General features: G+C 33.6%; 2 protein-coding genes across 2 annotated transcripts; one reads left to right on the top strand and one right to left on the bottom strand.

Moving 5' to 3' along the window:
• Positions 1 to 2,497: 2,497 nt before the first annotated feature.
• Positions 2,498 to 10,370, top strand: LOC107479360 (pentatricopeptide repeat-containing protein At5g66500, mitochondrial). Its single transcript, XM_016099504.3, is given in 9 exon segments — positions 2,498 to 2,824; positions 2,961 to 3,096; positions 3,749 to 4,281; positions 4,872 to 5,089; positions 5,873 to 7,332; positions 7,335 to 8,171; positions 8,748 to 8,828; positions 9,025 to 9,203; positions 9,586 to 10,370. Coding segments are annotated over 2 exon segments (1,488 nt in total). The 5' UTR covers positions 2,498 to 2,824; positions 2,961 to 3,096; positions 3,749 to 4,281; positions 4,872 to 5,089; positions 5,873 to 6,365; the 3' UTR covers positions 7,856 to 8,171; positions 8,748 to 8,828; positions 9,025 to 9,203; positions 9,586 to 10,370.
• A 987-nt stretch (positions 10,371 to 11,357) lies between these two features.
• On the bottom strand, positions 11,358 to 12,638 carry LOC107479361 (uncharacterized). The gene is made up of 2 exons (XM_016099506.1): positions 12,631 to 12,638; positions 11,358 to 11,901 (listed from the first exon to the last, which is right to left on the bottom strand). Exons 1-2 carry the CDS (start codon positions 12,636 to 12,638, stop codon positions 11,358 to 11,360), a joined length of 552 nt encoding a protein of 183 aa, XP_015954992.1.
• Between the last annotated feature and the right edge of the window lie 4,723 nt (positions 12,639 to 17,361).

Genomic DNA, 17,361 nt, shown 5'->3' with positions numbered 1-17,361 from the left:
CAAAGAAAAAAAATACAAATACACATTAATAAAACAGAGAAAAGTGAAGAAAATAACTGAGTTATGCACCTTTGCACTCTGGAATGTCAATTTCGCACGACACCTCCAACCCACTAACAAGACCAATCCAAATAAAAATTAAGTAATTAATTAAAATTTGGAGTTGAAAACGAAATTGAATAGTAGGGTTAGGGTTCAAAACTAAAAGGGGTTAGGGTTTCTATATTTTAAGTTATTAGACTAATCAAACAAAACAAATTACAGGTAGGCAACAATTCATAAATAGACAACAAATCATAAATTTTTAGTGAAAACAAATTAACACAATCAAGGCACTATGATCAACATTCTTATTAAAACTACTAAAGTCTCCACAGAAAATATAAATATAACAAAATTAGAATATCAAAACAATTAGATAATCAATGAGTGAACAATTCAACCAAGGTCGTATTCAGGTAAACTAATGATACTGATTTTCTAGGAATAAAAGAGAGAAGTCTAGGGTTAGGATTTAGCAAATATCAACAAGGTAAAAAAAAAAATAGAAGAAAGAAGGGAAGAAGATATACCTGGATGAAAGAGAAAGGGCAGCATCGCAGCTGACAGAGGCAAGCGGCGGCAGCAGCAAATGATAGAGGCATCAATTCGCAAGGGAGAACCATGGTAGAAACAAGCTTCAGTTGGACGCTCGTCGACGATAATGATGGCTGGGGTCGTGGGAAGCGGTCGACGATGGCAAAACGGCAGTAAATGGTGGTGATGAGAGCTAGCGGCGAGAGAGAAAGAGAAAAGGGAGACAAGTGAGGTTGATGATGTTGCAGAAATAGAGGGGAAGGGTTCGCGAATTCGCCAGTAACGCACATCCTGTGACCAAAACGACACGTTTCATTTAATTACTGTACCATCGGATTTTTTCGCTTCTAAATCTGACGGTAATGATCACGCTGATTTTTCTTTTTTCTCTCCTATTATTACTGGCGAATTTACCGTTGAAATCCGAATCTGATGATAACTTTTTTACCTAATAAATTTATTACTAAATTTACTAGTAAATTCGTTGCTAACCTCCGACACTAAATCTGATTGTATTTAATGTTTTTCATGTAGTGTTTTGACACTTCCAATTATGACAATTATTTAATATTTTAAAGGCTTTTATGTTTCCTATGGTAGTACTTATTCTTTACAAAGGTGTGAATTATGAATTTGATAAACAGTGAATTAGATCTTTGAATATATAAATATCTTTATGCGCATTTTTGTGCGAGGATGAAGGGATTGTATCTATCATCTCTCTTACAATAGTTAACTTCTCAGGACAAAGTGTACGTTTCTTCGGACGCATTTCTAATGTAAGCATTTTTTGCTCCTTTGAAGCGTTTTACATACAAAAGAATGATGTTATGCTTTTGAGGTATGATATTATGTTGTAATATGCTTCTAAAGTAGTCTGTTGAGACTTAACTTCTAAGGTTATTTTACTTTAAGTTTAGGCTTTTTTAGGTTTAGGTATTTCCAAATGTGATTACATTAAGAAAAAATTTTTTTTACTTAATATATTAAACATTAGGTTAATAGTCAAATTAGTCTTTAAAAGATAAGATATTTTTTAAATTTGTTCTTAAAAGACTTTTTCAATCAAATTAGTCCTTCAAAGATTACGAATTAATTATATATGTTTTTCAGTTACTCCACTCACAATTTTAGTCAATGATTGATGATATGAAATGTTAACTGATAGCATACATGACACATAACATGTTCAATTAGACGTTAACTAAATATGTTTACGAAAATCTATCAATTTAGTCACTAAGTCATATTAGGAATATGATTTTTATAATTGGAAAAAGTGACTAAATTAATAAATTTTCATAAACATATTTGGTCAATATCCAATTAGACATATCATGTATTATATATAACATTTTACAACATTAATCTTTGAAGAAAATTGTTAATGAAGTGACTGGAAGACAAATATGATTAATTCGTAATCTTTGAAGGACGAATTTGATTGAAAAAATTTTTCAGTGATAAATTAAAAAAAATGTCTTATTTTTGAAGAACTAATTTGATTATTAACCCATTAAAAATTAGATGTCATTTAATGAAATTATTAAATTGTATTTGTATTATTATCAAAACTTAATTTGAGATGCTAGTGGGGCAAATAGTAGGACCATACCAGTTACAATAGAATAATATTACTTGTTTGATGAGTTTACCAGATACTGAACTCTGAAATCTCCTTCAACAACCCACACTACAAGAAAACCGGTCTGTTGCGCGCACTTTTTTCTTGTCACACTTTTATAAAAGTGGCAATTAATAAGAGATTTAACCGCATTTTAGATTTCATGCTTACCAAAGCGTGATTATAGAGAGAAACATGCATGCTTTTAAAAGCGTGGCGAAATATTTTTCATTGTCACATTTTTGAAGTGTCCCTATTTTTTCTAACTCTTTTGACACCCATAAAAAGCGTGGCAGCAAGGTTCCCAGGACTTTTTTCAAAAAACTGTCACTGAGAAAAGGCTCTCGATTCACTCTACTCTATTCTCCCTACGTCGGCGCTCCTTCCGTCTCTCCTGTAAACCCCTATTCCTCCCTCGGCGGTGACTCCCTCTGGCAAGGCCTCCCTCGGCGCGCTCTATCTCGCAAACCCTCAATCGTCGCTCCTCCCTCCATCGCTCAGCACCCGCTGCCGTTGCCGTCTCCCTCTCCCACACTCGTCGCACCTCTGTTTCCTCTCTCAACCCTCCTCTTCGCCACCCGTTAGCGCCAACCGTCAGCCATGTTCAGCATTCGCAGCGCCGTGGTAAATTATTTGGTCAAATTTTTCCTTGATCTTATTTTTTGTTTTTGAATTTGATTTTTTGTTTTCGATTTCTTGGTTTTTCATATTTTCTAATTTTTCTAAACTATTTTTTTTTCTATTCTGATATTTGGTTTAGGTTTTGTTTCTAAACTTCTTGATATTTGGTTCTGTTCTGCTGCTGCTGTGGTAGTGCTCAGCTGCTGCTATGTGGTGCTGAACTGCTACTGCTTTGCCTGTTCTGTTCTGCTAGTTTTTCTACATCATATAAGCAGGTTACTTTTTTCATACTTTAAGCATTCACGGTTAGGGTTTTGATTTTGTTTAATTTTTGTTGATTGGTATTGATGGTTTTATTTATTTGTTCAGAGTTTCCAGTCTTTGGGTTTTATTTGGTCTAATGTTTCGTTTTTATGCAAATGTGAAAAGGGAGATCTTTTGTTTTTGGGTTTTATTGGGTTTGATGTTCTGTTTTCTTAGTTCTTACTTATTCTAGTGTTGTGTTTAGTCTGTAATTTTTGGATTTTATTTGGTTCGATGTTTGTTTTTATGCAAATGGAAAAAAGCTATTGAGGATCATACTCAGCTTCAAGAATTGAAAGATTAGTTATAAGTGTGATTAGTTCAGAAACCCGACATGGCAGCATAATGTTTCATTTCAATTAAATGTACATGTATTAAAAAATGAAGATAAAAGATGCACCATGACAAAAATCAGTGTGAAATGATAGTACAGAATTGTTTTCATATTAAACTTCATTTCTGTATTAATATTATTTGTGTTGGAAGAGAATGTTCATTGAATAATTGGCTTGTTAATATATATTCCCAGTACTTCTATTTGGTTTTCATTGATTCCTACCATTTTCATATGTAGCTACTGCTCGAAAAATTCTATTAATTCTTCTCATGTATTCCTGAACACAGTGAAGTCTTTTTGGATTTTGCTCCAAGTTCTGTCTCAAAACTGAATGAGAAAGATAACTACACCAGGAAGCATTGCCAGCTCATTGTTGTCCGAGCATACATGTTGCCATTGATGCATGTCTGGTGTTTGGTATTACTATTTCATTTGTTGTATGTTCTAAGTTTAATTTATTTTAGGCTTTTGATAGTTCTTTATCTGCTGATGCTGCCACTGCCACTGCCACCTCTTATATTTTGCCTCTGCAGCAGTGTTGCTCCACTGCTGGTGAGCCAGTCTGCTGCGGTAGTCCTTCTTAACTTAGTTTTCTTCATGCAATAAATCAATATGAAATATTGTTTATTAGAGTACTTTTAGCTTGCTATTCAATCTTAATCCAAATAATTCTATGGAGACCATAAAAGTAGTGGTTTTTACCAATATTATTGCCATGTCTTCACTTATTATGGTGTTGTTTGTTAGATCTGTTTCAAGTAGCCTCTTTTTCAGCTTATATGGAAATTCATGCCCAGTTATAGACGTGGTTGTGAGAAATGTAGGTAGCTCTTCCTCTTCTTCTGATTTTTCCATTCTTGGAAAGATTTTTCACTTGTTTTTTTTATTTCTTTGTAGAGGTTAGTGTATGTTACTGTTATAAATTATATTATATTTTATATGTGTTATGTGTGAATTATTCAAGATTAAAGGAGAAAAAGAGATTGATTTAGTAAGTAAAATGGAATTGATTTGACTTGTTTAAGTCACTTAAAAATTTAAACTTACTGAAGTATTCCTTTGAGCCTAATTAATTTATTTATTTGGTTAGAGTTTAGCTCATTATATGTGAGATATATAGTTCTCTTAGTACGTTAATTTATTTTTTATGTTTTCTTTTTAGTTAATGATTTATAATACTCAAAACCAAGACCTTATTTAAGAGGAATAAGTGATGAACTACTTAAAATAACTATGCTTTGTGGCAATCATATTTCAGGACTACTATATATTCTGGTTGTAGTTAAACTTATTACAAGAAGCAGAGTTTACAGGAACTTTGCTAAAAGAACTCATGTAGACCTTATTAACTGGCTGGTATGTCTTTGCAATTCATATTGAGAAGGACTAATGACTAATGCATTAGTGCAGAGTTGCGCTGAGAGCATACAGAGATTGCTAGAGTCGCGCTGGGAGGCTGAGAAGACCGTGAAGATATGTGAGGAAGGTGGAATCATCATCAAGGAAGGAGAGCGTGCAAGGGTTTTGGCTATTCTTTGGAAGGAAAATAGCGCCAAAAACTATGAAAAGAAGCAAACAAGTAAGAAGGAGGTAGGCCAAAGTGTTTACGAGCGCAAGAAATCCCTCAGGTCAGGTGCTAAGTTCTGTAATAAATGAAAATAGCGTTCTAGAATGTTAGGGATTTGGGGGGCATGGGTAAGGCTGAAATGGTGAAAGGGTTATGCAAAAAATATAAATTGGGGTTCATTAGATTGATGGAAACAAAAGGGAGTGCTTTTCTTATCAGATCTCAAGTATTTTGGGCTACAAGCTAATTAGTCCCAGATACAGAGTAATTCACCTGCTGAGTTGACTGATTCCACCAAAGCCCACTACATGTCGTAGACTTATAGGATGAACTATTAGTGGTAGTTGATACTTTTCTATTTATTTATTTATTTTTTAAATTTTTTGGGAGAGGGTAGTTCAATAGTTGATACACTTCAGTTCTGCTACACACAATATTTGTAGTGTTATAAATTTTCACACACCAAAAAGCAATAGTTGAGTAGTTACATATTCTTGAAATGGAAATGATATTTTAACTCTCAATTGCTAGTATTTTAAGGGACAAAACATGTAGACTAACACCGTGTATCAAAATTAATTACACAACGTGTATATTAAATATTAGTCATGAACCAATCATTCTGTATAAAAATATATGTTTGATTTTTCGTTTATTGCAGCTTTGGTTAATAATTTAATATATCATTTAATTATTCTAAATTTGATTATTTGATTGAAAAAATATGTAAATATTCGTAATGATATCTAATAATAAATGAATGATGTGTTGTCCCAAGATTCAATTAGAAAAGTGATATTTCAAATATGGTGCACTAACAAGATTCCTGATGCTGCGCTTCCAGAAGGAGAAGACCATGAAGACCGCCTGAGGAGCACTACTTCTACCAGAGGATCGCCGTGCCAGGTCGTCGTGGAGCTAACACCGGCGAGCTACCTCAAACACTCCCTATCATCGGTTAAGCCATCGGACCGCAGTGGAGCTCTCCTCTCGGCGTCTCTGGTCGCTTCTGGCGTGGTTCCTGATCAGTTCCGACAGGCTCTGCAAGAGTTCTGAGTGCTACGTCGTGCGTGCTGGTGGGTTTGTTTGAGATGATTGATTCTTGGTACTGTGAACCAAGTCGCAAACGCAGCGTTGTTGTGCAATCTTCTCTCCCGGTAACTTCCTCATGGCCGAATTGACACTCTGTTTGGCCCCGTCTCTCTATGCTGGCCCTGCCTTTCGGAATTGAGATGATGGTTTGAATCTGCTGGCTGGAGTTGTCTTGTTCTTGGTTGGTTTCAAAATGCTCATTGATTCGGTCCTATTTTACCTCCAAAACCAACTTCACATATAACATGTTCGATGAAATGCTCCATAGAGACATTTCCCTTGTAAACTCCCTCATCACCTCATATGTTCGCCGTGGAGACCTTGCCGCTGCATGGACCCTCTTCTGTGATGTGCGACGCACACGCTCTGACCTTGATGCACACACCTTCACCCCTGTCCTTCGTGCGTGCTCTTTGTTACCACTCTCTAAGCGTGGCAAACAAGTCCACACACACATGATCAAGACCGGTGCAGATATTGGAACTGTGGCAAAAACTGCACTGATGGACATGTATTCGAGATATGGGTATTTGGAACACTCCAAAAGGATCTTTGAAGAGATGGTTCACAGGGATGTTGTTGCTTGGAATGCTTTGCTTTCGAATTTCTTGAGGCACGATCTGCCCCTTGAAGCACCAAGTGTTCTAAGAGAAATGGGAAAGGAGAATGTTGAGCTCAGTGAGTTCACACTTTGTTCTGTGTTGAAATGTTGTGCTTCTTTGAAGGCCTTGGAATTGGGTAGACAGGTTCATGGTTTGGTGGTGTCCATGGGGCGTGATTTGGTTGTGCTGAGCACTGCTCTTATTGATTTTTACTCCACTGTTGGATGTATTGATGATTCTTTGAAAGTTTTCTATAGTTTGAAGGGTTGGAAAGATGACATGATGTATAACTCTTTGGTTTCTGCGTGCGTCAGGAATAGGAGGTATGATGAAGGGTTCAAAATTCTGAGCTTGATGAAGCCTAATGTGGTTGGTCTTACCAGTTCTCTGGTTGGCTGCTCTGAGAATCTGGATCTATGGGTAGGGAAACAGATTCATTGTATCACGATACGTCAAGGTTTCACTTATGAAAATCAACTGTGCAATGCCTTGTTGGACATGTATGCTAAATGTGGGAAGATTTCCCATGCTCGATCATTGTTTGATGGAATTTGTCGGAAGGATGTGATTTCCTGGACATGTATGATTGATGCATATGGTCGGAATGGCGTTGACATGAAGCTGTTGAGCTGTTTGAGCAGATGATAGAGGATGGCAATAAGGCGATTCCGAACTCTGTGACTTTTTTGTCCTTGTTGTCGGCTTGTGCTCACTCTGGATTGGTGGAGGAAGGTAAAAAATGCTTCAATTCGTTGAGGGAGAAATATGGTCTTGAACCAGATCCAGAGCATTATGCATGCTTCGTAGATATCTTAGGCCGAGCCAGTAACATGGAAGAAGTTTGGTCAGCATATCAAAATATGATTGAGCAAGGTACTAAGCCTACTGTAGGAGTATGGATAGCATTGCTGAATGCTTGTAGTCTTAATCAGGATGTTGAAAGAGGTGAATTTGCTGCAAAGCATCTCTTGCAGATGGAGCCTGATAACGCTAGCCATATTGTGCTTGTATCAAATTTTTATGCAGCCATTGGAAAGTGGGATTATGTAGATGAGTTGAGAAGCATGATGAGGACAAAAGGGTTGGTCAAGGAAGCTGGCAATAGCTGGATTAATGTTTCGGCCTTCAGTTAATCTATAATGTTCTTCACTATAATGCTTGGTTAATCTATAATGTTCTTCACTATATACCATGCAGGAAAAACCACACTTTGTTCCAATTTGTACCAAATGAGAAGCAGGAATTATTTGTCTTACGTTGGTTCATGCTATAGTTTGATGCTGCCTGATTTTTTTATAGATACACTTCTCTTCCTCTGTAGGTCAAGGCAGCTAACAAGCTTTTGAAGACAATTCCACAAGATGGTGTTGGAAAAAAGGTCGATGGGGTGCCTGTGTTTAGTGCCCAGAACTTAGACATTGCAATTGCAACTAAAGATGGAATTAAATGGTGCATGTTTCTTATCTTCTTTGTTACATATGACCCCTAGTGTTATTTTCACAATTTGTTGTATGAAATTTAGTACCCATCATATGAATATGGATTTTGAATTGAAGGGTACCTCTCAATTTTTTCCCCAGAGAAGTGATTCAACAGGAATATCTCGTGTTTCTTGTTCAATTGTATGGATATGAAATAATAGTTGCTTTATCATAGCCTGCTTATTTTTGCCATTAATTTTTTCTTCTTTTTGGGTGTGTATTTTGGTTTTTGACCTTTTTGGCATTTTATTTTTCATCTTTACAATGGTTGTGAGCTGAAAATTTTTCTGTTTGGTTTGAAATTGTTTTGGTTGTTTACCCCATTCCATTATACCTAATGGTTGTAGAATATCTATAATGTATGATAAGAAAAGCACATAACAGAGTATACATTATGCTTACACTTCCTTCTTTTTCCTTTTTTCTTTATGCTGGATCTATCAGGTATACTCCCTATTTTTTTGATAAAGGCGTGCTTGATAACATTCTTGAAGAAGCTGTTGATCAACATTTCCATTCATTAATCCAAACTCGACACTTGCAGCGACGGCGAGATGTGGTTGATGACAACTTAGCAGCAGAAGTGATTGAGGAAATGAATGATAGTTTAGGGGATCCTCCAGAGGTAGGATTCGTTTAGTGACATTTTATACTAGAAAGAGAGAAATTTTGTGAAGAAGAATATGATGTTGCTTATTGCATGACTCTGATATTACACAATTTTTTGCAATCATAAAAGCACTGAGTATGATCCTTCTTTATTAATCTTCTCATTTCTCTTGGAAAATTGTAAAGTTTAGTTTTTTTTTTTCCCGTGATAGGTTCAGGAAGTCCTAGATGAAATGGGCCATCCAAGTATACCACTAAGTGTTATTTCAAAAGCTGCAGAACTCCATTTCCATTATACTGTTGACAAGGTAATCCTGGGTAATAGGTGGTTGCGGAAAGCAACAGGCATACAACCAAAATTTCCCTATATGGTTGACTCGTTTGAGAGAAGGTACATTCCATGTTGGTTTTATCCTTTTAAACTGATTTAAAATCCAAATTCAGTGGTTTCCTAGTTACGTTGATCTTATCATATATGTAAAATTAACAAATATTCGCAAGTCTGCCCAAGAATAAACAATAGTTATTCTTTCAGGTTAAATTGAATTCAGTTTATACTTTCACTTGTCGAAAGTTTGATTTAGCTTGTATTTTGAAACGCTGCTACCTTTTGGGTTCATCTACTATGGTTTTATTGTCAACAACAGAGCATAACTATTCTGCCTTTGCTGGAAATAAGTTTTCCAAGTGAGGTTTTTTATTTCCCATACAGTGATTTGTAACTTTTTTTATGGTTCTGTAGAAGTGAAGCTTCTTTTTGTTGAGGATTTCAGATTCAAGTAGCTGTCTTGATAACTCTAAAGGGGAAGATGATAGAAACATTCTGAATGCATTGACTCCTCTTGTTTCAATTTGGATGATAACAATTCTTTAATCGAAGACTCTCGTCCCAAATTTAGGCTACCTTTTGGTGGTTGGTTTCACCAAAAATAGCAGGAAAAAGTAGAATCCTCGAGAAAAGGGGTACACAAAGAAGATTCAGGACTGAGTCCCTTCCTTCCGAAAGTAACAATGATTGGTCTATCTACAGAGGAAGCCAACCAGATGAGCAAACCTAGTTTGAAAAACCAAATGGAGAATTTAACAAAAGAGTTGGAGAAGTCAGAGTTAGATAATGTGAGTGGTAGTGGTAGCAGTGAGGGCAATGTAGAAGATAGAGATCCACTTTTTGTAGCAAACATTGGTGATTATTATTCTGGTATTGCAAGAAAAGGACCTGGTCGCTGGATTCGTGGAGGAACCAACTGAAACCTTAATTTATAGAAAGACAACTCCATTTGCAGTTGCAACCTAACAGGTAATTGTGCTCTTGTGGATATTTTTGTTTGTCTCCACAATAAAATATAGAGAGGATTTGTTAGAAACTAACAGGTTAAAACGTTTCTGAGCAGAAATAAACTTATAATTAGATAGAGGTGCATAATGCCACTGCATACTATGAGCTTGAGATTGGGGCTGGTCAATGTTGTAAATTATTTATATTTCTTTCCTTGTAATCCATCAATATGGCCCATTTTGTTGACTTTTTGGATGAATTGAAACTATAAATCTTAGAGACTATCGCCTTCTATATTAATGCTGTTTCGATTTTTTTATCAATACACACGTCTTGATAGTTATACTTGCATTCATGGATGATTTTTATACGACGTCTATGGTTTAGTAAAATTATTTACCTTATTAAAAGAAGAATGAAGCTTCACCCTTTTTATCTTTCAAAAAGATCTTTCCATTAACTAACTTGGATTGGTCGAATAATTTGCTTACTTGTCTGCTTAAGTAAGTGTTGGAGATTCAAATTCTGTCTTATGTATATAACAATTTACTTATTAATAACAAATTCTTAAATAGAATTTTGATCTAAGGTGAATTAATTCTTGGCCAACAAGTTGGAGGACTATGTGAGAATTGAGAAATAATAATAATAAAAAAAGATTAAAAAATAAAAGCCTTCCTCTGAGTGAATAAGAAAGGAGAATTCCCCTTGGCCAATAATACATAAAATGTGTCTTTGTTTTCAACAGCAAAAAACGAGTATTTTTCAGCTTACTTGATTGAGTAATACTCACTATAGCTATTGGTAGTGCAATTGTCATTGTAAGTTTGATCTCATGTGAAAGTGTGGAACTCAAGTAGTGGAGCATATATATTGCATGATGATTAGAAGCACTTAAGCACATGCCAGAAAACCTCATGCCTGTATCGGCTCTATTTACAAAATACCTTTCATAGTTTTGTCAATGGGGTTTCTTAGTGCTTTTCTAGTAGTTGTCATATTGAAATATGAGAAGTGTTAAGGCCACTATATTTTGTGATTTGTAGTCATTAATTAGTCATTATTAGTATTTTTAATAGTGTGAGATTACCTTTTTTTTAGTAAAGGACAAATAGGTCCTGACATTTTTTGGTAGACATTTTCGTCCCTAACCATTGAAAAATACTTTTAAGTCCCTGACATCCTTAAAAGTTAGACGGATCAGTCCCTCCGTCTAAATACCTCCGTCAAACCTAGTGGAAAAGTCTGACGTGACTCGCGTAATGCTTGTTAGGCGTACGTGTGGGTCACGCGTAAGCATCTCCAGTCATCCTTGAAGGAACCAGTCTGTGAAGAATATGAAACAAGAGAGTATGAATCAAAAGGATAGTCATCCTTGAGCCACATATCACCATTATTAGCGAAGGCAATAGGTCGGAGGCGGTCCGGGATCCTCAAGCCAAAATAAGAGTTGATATCAATGTAGAATGAAAGGCTCCAAGAGTGCTGCACGTCGTAGTCTCGCATGAACCACGTCTTCAATATGGCGGCTGCAGGGGCAACAAAGCAGAGGCAGAGGCAACCTTTGAGAACCCCGAGAGTGATGCCAGAGAGGCTGTGAATATAGTGGGCGTCGAAGTAGGAGGGGGGTGGCACCCATTTGAACTCATTGATGTGGAGGTCAAAGGAGCATATCAACTGACAAAGGTGGGTGGTGGTGGGTTGAGCGAGCCAATGAAGAGCACTGTTAAGTGAGTGGTGAAAGGAGGCGTTGGGCCTCGGAGTCGCAAGGGCAAAAGCACTCCGAATTGTGGTCCAGGCCTTGTCCCCCACGCTGTATAATTCAGCCACAAATTGGTTATGGCGACGTGTACGTGCGCCTCACAAGCATTACGCGAGTCACGTCAAATTTTTTTATTGGGCCTGACGGAGGTATTTGAATGGAGGGACTGATTCGTCTAATTTTCAAGGACATCAGAGATTTAAAAATATTTTTCAATAGTCAAGAACGAAAATGTCCGTGAAAAAAAGGTCAGAGACCAATTTGTCATTTACTTTTTTTTTACTAGTTAAATGCTGGCTAAATTTTAATAAAAATGCTAACCTCCTAGACTTTCTCTTAAAATATTTATACACACATTTTCTGCATATAACTTAATTCATTAGAGAACTTGATAATTATGCAAATTATTATTTTTTTAATTTAATCGTGATTTATCCTCATTTTAAATATATTTTACATATTATTGCTATATCAATAGAAATATAGAATATTTAACTTTCATTCATATTTGTAAATCGCCACCCAAAAAATACATTTAGTTACATTTTTTTTAAATTACACGGTTAGTATATTAATTTTTTTTTTTGTTGGCACAAAACAACTTTAAAAATTCTTATATTAGGTATATGGTATGTTTATGGGATTTGTCTATTGTGGGGAAAGTAGAAGTTGGTTCTTAGAGGACTTGTTTGGAATATGTTAAGATTGTGGTTGTCATTCGTGCCGTACATGAGAGTGATATCTAAAAGGTTTACCCCAAAACTTTTGATAATACAATACGTTCCCATGTGATTAAGGAAATGAATGATGACGTGGCAGCTGTTTAAAAGAGTTGTATTGTTTGGGCTAGGAATAACAGTCTGGACTAGCGTTGGACATGTATAGAATCGGTAAGGCCCATGCAGTGCTAAGCTCATGGCACCCCAAAAAAATGGCTCGTCATAAAGAATGGATTAAATGTGAATTAAAAATGAGTTTTCTTAATGAAAAAAAAATGAGTTTCCTTATGAATTTGAAGTTGTACAATGTTAAAATATTAATTCAATAATTAATAGAGATGGTAACCAAGTTGGGTTGGTCTAGTGGTTAGCTCACTAGTCTACTTAAGCAAGTGTCGGGGGTTCGAATCCCGCCTTGTGCATGCAGCAACCCATTGGCCAACGGCAAATCCTTAAATGGAGCTCAGTACCACGGCGGATTAGTCCTTAGCCTGTCGGGTTGGGAGATATCGTGGGAAACCAAAAAAAAAAAAATTAATAGAGATGGGTTGTGGTTATTTTTAATTTTTATAGTCGTCGTTATTGTTACACGGTTACACTATTAGTGCATTATTGTTAATTTATTATTGTTATTATTATTATTATTATCGTCGTTTTCGTCGCGGTTGCTCTTTTTATGACTAACAAATTTTTAACGAAAAATATTTTAGATTTTTTAATTAAACTATTTTTAAAAATGAGTAAGTAATCTAAGTTTGTAGTGTTTTTTTTATTAGTGATATTGACATGTGTGAAGGATAATATATACTTTTATAGATATAAATTTTTTTTGCCATATTTTAAAATGATTTCTATGTTTTTTATATATATTTTTAACCTATTCTGATCCTTTAAAAACCTTAAAATACTTTTTTTACTATAGGAGCGTCCTCATAATATTCTGCCATCTTTATGTTAGTATGTAACTAAAAATAGACACTAAAAGAGGTAACACTCTTAAACAGCTAAAGACATCGCATAAAGGTTAAACGTAATTTACATATCAACTAGTGTATGTTCTTGTACTTTGTACGGAATAATACATAAAATTATATTACTTTTAATATTAAAATATTAAAAATAATTAGTATTTATCTTAATCAATTTGAGTTTGTTAAGTGATCATCTCACTCGTCCGCTTAAACAACTATTAGGAGTTAGAATCTCGCCTTGTGTATATAGTAATCCATTGGCTAGCGATAAACCCTTAATAAAAGGAGTATCAATACGTGGTTAGACTTGGCAAGAGTTTTCGAATACGCAGGTACTCGACCCGTCTATACTCGGATGAAAAGGGTAATAACTTGACTCGAGTCGGGACAGATTTTGCTTAAGACAGGTATCGTTGGGTCTAGGGTGTACCCGCCCCGAATATATAGATATAAACACTTTTTAGTAATTAGGATTTGTCTCACATCACACATGATTCATAACTTCAGTCTATACTCTATAGCCATGCAAAATAAACTCAATCATCCTGACCTAAAATCTTCTTCTTCTTAACTTCACAAAAAACCCGCATAGCTCCTGTCATGTTGTTGCTGAGTCCATCGCCGCTTACCTATTCACAACTCCCATCTTTCTTCACAGCCAAAGACGAACCCACGTTTAATATAGAGGGGGCATTTGCCCACGCAATTTTTTTGAAAAAAATTAATACTTATATACATATGCACCACTTATTATATTATATTTGTCTCAAAATAAAATATAAATAGTTCTTTTGTATTTTATGTTAAAATTTTTTTATTAAACTTAACACATAATAATAATTATATTGTTAAATTTGATTTAGTATGAAAAATAAATAAATACACTAAAAAATTAGTGATATTTAATTATATTATATTAGTTAATTAATTAATAATTAAATTAAAACTTAGTTTTCTAATTAAATACAACTTAAATTATTAGTGATTTTTTAAAAATTGTTTAAGATAAAAAAATATTATCTATGTATTAATATACTGTAATTATTTTGGTTAAAAAATTTATTTATACTATAAAAATAATAATAAGTAGATTTGACAATTAAATATGAGATAATAAAAAGTAAAATAATTGTTTAAAAATATGTATAAAAAAATAATATTTAGTCATGTTAAAAAAAAGTCCTTATAAATATTTTTTGTTATTTTGAATATTATATTATGTGTATAAAATTATATTTTTATTATTTTAAATATTATAATAATGATTATGTGTATATTTCTAGTTCTTATCAATATGTATTAGATAGTTCTAATTTTAAATTTTGAATATATCTAAACCAATTTAGATTGGCCAAGTGATCAACTTAGTCATTCGCTTAAGTAAGTATTGAGGGTTCGAATTCTGTCTCGTATGTATAGCAAATCGTTGCCAGCCAATTGTAGATTTTTAAATGAAATTCAAATTCATGACGGATTTGTCCTTAACTTGTTGAGTATTGTGGGAAGCAAAAAAATATCTATACCTAAATTTTATTATATTTTTGTCCCCATTACTAAATTTTTCTGGGTCCGTCACTGTTCACAGCTTATATCATCATCGCTGCTCATCCCGTTATCGTTGCTGTTGAGCCCGTCGCCACATTTCTCCTGCCGAGTCCCTCTTCTCTAGGTAAATTTCCCTCTCTCTCTCTCTCTTTCTCTCTCTTTCTCTCTCTCTCATTGTGAGTCTGTTAAATTCTTCTCTTCTTCTTCTACAGACTCATCACTTAGTTGCCTTCGCTATGAGCCCGGACGTTGCCGTTACAATTTTATCTGAGTCTGTCACCGAATACAATAGAATTTTATTCAAGTTAAAAATAGACATGCATGAGATCATTTTTGCATGTAATCTCTGAATTTTCTCATCCAAATTTGATCTATGTGGTTGAGTATTTTAGTATGGGATCATCGTAATTTTGTTGTGACACTAATGTGATAAAAGTTTCGGCAATTTCATAACTAATATATGAGATAGACCAGATTATGAAAGTAATAAGAGAAATAACATTCAGATTTGCGCGTAAAATTTATAAGAGTTTATCTCAGAAAAATATATATTTATAACCCAAGTACGTAGAAGATTGTTAAAAAATTATTATTTCTTAATATATTTATGGATAATACATATACTAATTATAATCGTAAATTAAGTAATTTCACATTAAATGACTTATAATATATATTATAATAAATTATATTAATATTTAAATATCTAATCAAATCAATTAGCTGATATAATTAACACATGGTAATAAATTGTATTGAATGAGTTATAATAATTAAATCGAGAAACACTCTCCAGAACATGCCACGTCAGCTCCATCATTAAGTGCAGACATTCGATTTTTATATAATAGAATAGATATATAGGATATTTTGAAATGAGTAAAGTATCGTTTTTGTTCTTAACGTTTAGAGTAAGTCCCATTTGTGTTCTTAACATTTAAATCGTTCTATTTGTGTCTCTAACATTTAAATCGTCTTATTTGTATCCCTAACATTTATAAAAGTGATTTAATGTTATTCTGCTATTAATTGTACTAACAAATCAGATTATATTTTTCAATTGTTTCTCATTTGGATGTATTCATTCTTAATTAGGTCTCATTTAGATGTGTTCGATTTTAATATTATATCCATTATTTGTGTTTAGATTCAATTATGTCATTAGAAAAGTGAATTATGTAAATGTTGTAAGAATTAGTTTCAATTTTTGATAAGCTATTTCTCGGAGTGGATCATCGATTCTATCCCAGACATTTACCAGCAGATTTATTGACGATTTTGATGTGAAATTCGTTTGGCCAAATTTTTACCAACTATTTTTCGTTTCGGACGGTAAATTCGCTAGTAATATTTAGAGAAAGAACGGGGTAAATTCCCAGACATTTGTATTCTAATTTTAAAAAGAGATTTTTAAAACTCAAACTAAAGCGTTCATGATATGAAATTGACGGCAGGATAACATTGAATCACTTTTAACGTTAGGGACACAAATAGGACGATTTAAACGTTTAGGACACAAATAGGATTTACCCCAAACGTTGGGGACAAAAACGATACTTGACTCAACAATTATTTAAGGGACATGTTTTAGGATTCATTATGTTTAGGGTCGAGTAAAGTATCGTTTTTGTTCCTAACATTTGGGATAAATTTTAAAATTGTCCCTAACTTTTCAATCATTCTATTTAAATCCCTAACATTTCAAAATTGATTCAATGTTGTCCAGCCATTAGAGATCCGTTAACAGAATTGAAGGCGGGACAAAATTGAGACGATTTTGAAATGTTAGAAACTTAAATTGGATAAAAACATTGGGAACAAAACGATACATAGAAATAAATTTTAATTTTATCCTTCAATAATATTAATTTTTTACTGTACATAGTATTCAGTTATTTTTTAATCACATCTAAGTAAATTATACTTAGTCATATTACCTTCATTCTAAATAAATTAATTTTTTTATAATTTTACTCTTAAAGATTTGTAGTTATCATGAAATGTTTGTAAAATGACTAGTACATAAATTTTCAAAAAAAATAATATATATATAATAAAATTTATATACTAGTTATTGTACAAATATTTTTTAAAATGAAAAAAGTTTAATTTTTTTATTCTTACATTTATTAAAAATTTAAATGCTAGACTATATTTATTTAATTAATAGAATTGTATAAATAATAATTAGATCAATTAAATAATAATACTATATTTTTATTATTTGTTTTACTTATAGCATATGTAGTTACTAAAATTTGTGTGCTATTTGTTTC

Source organism: Arachis duranensis, chromosome 3, assembly GCF_000817695.3.
Source record: "Arachis duranensis cultivar V14167 chromosome 3, aradu.V14167.gnm2.J7QH, whole genome shotgun sequence".
Lineage (NCBI taxonomy): Eukaryota > Viridiplantae > Streptophyta > Magnoliopsida > Fabales > Fabaceae > Arachis > Arachis duranensis.
The sequence above is the reverse complement of the archived record's forward strand: the minus strand, read 5'-3'. Positions and strand labels throughout refer to the sequence as shown.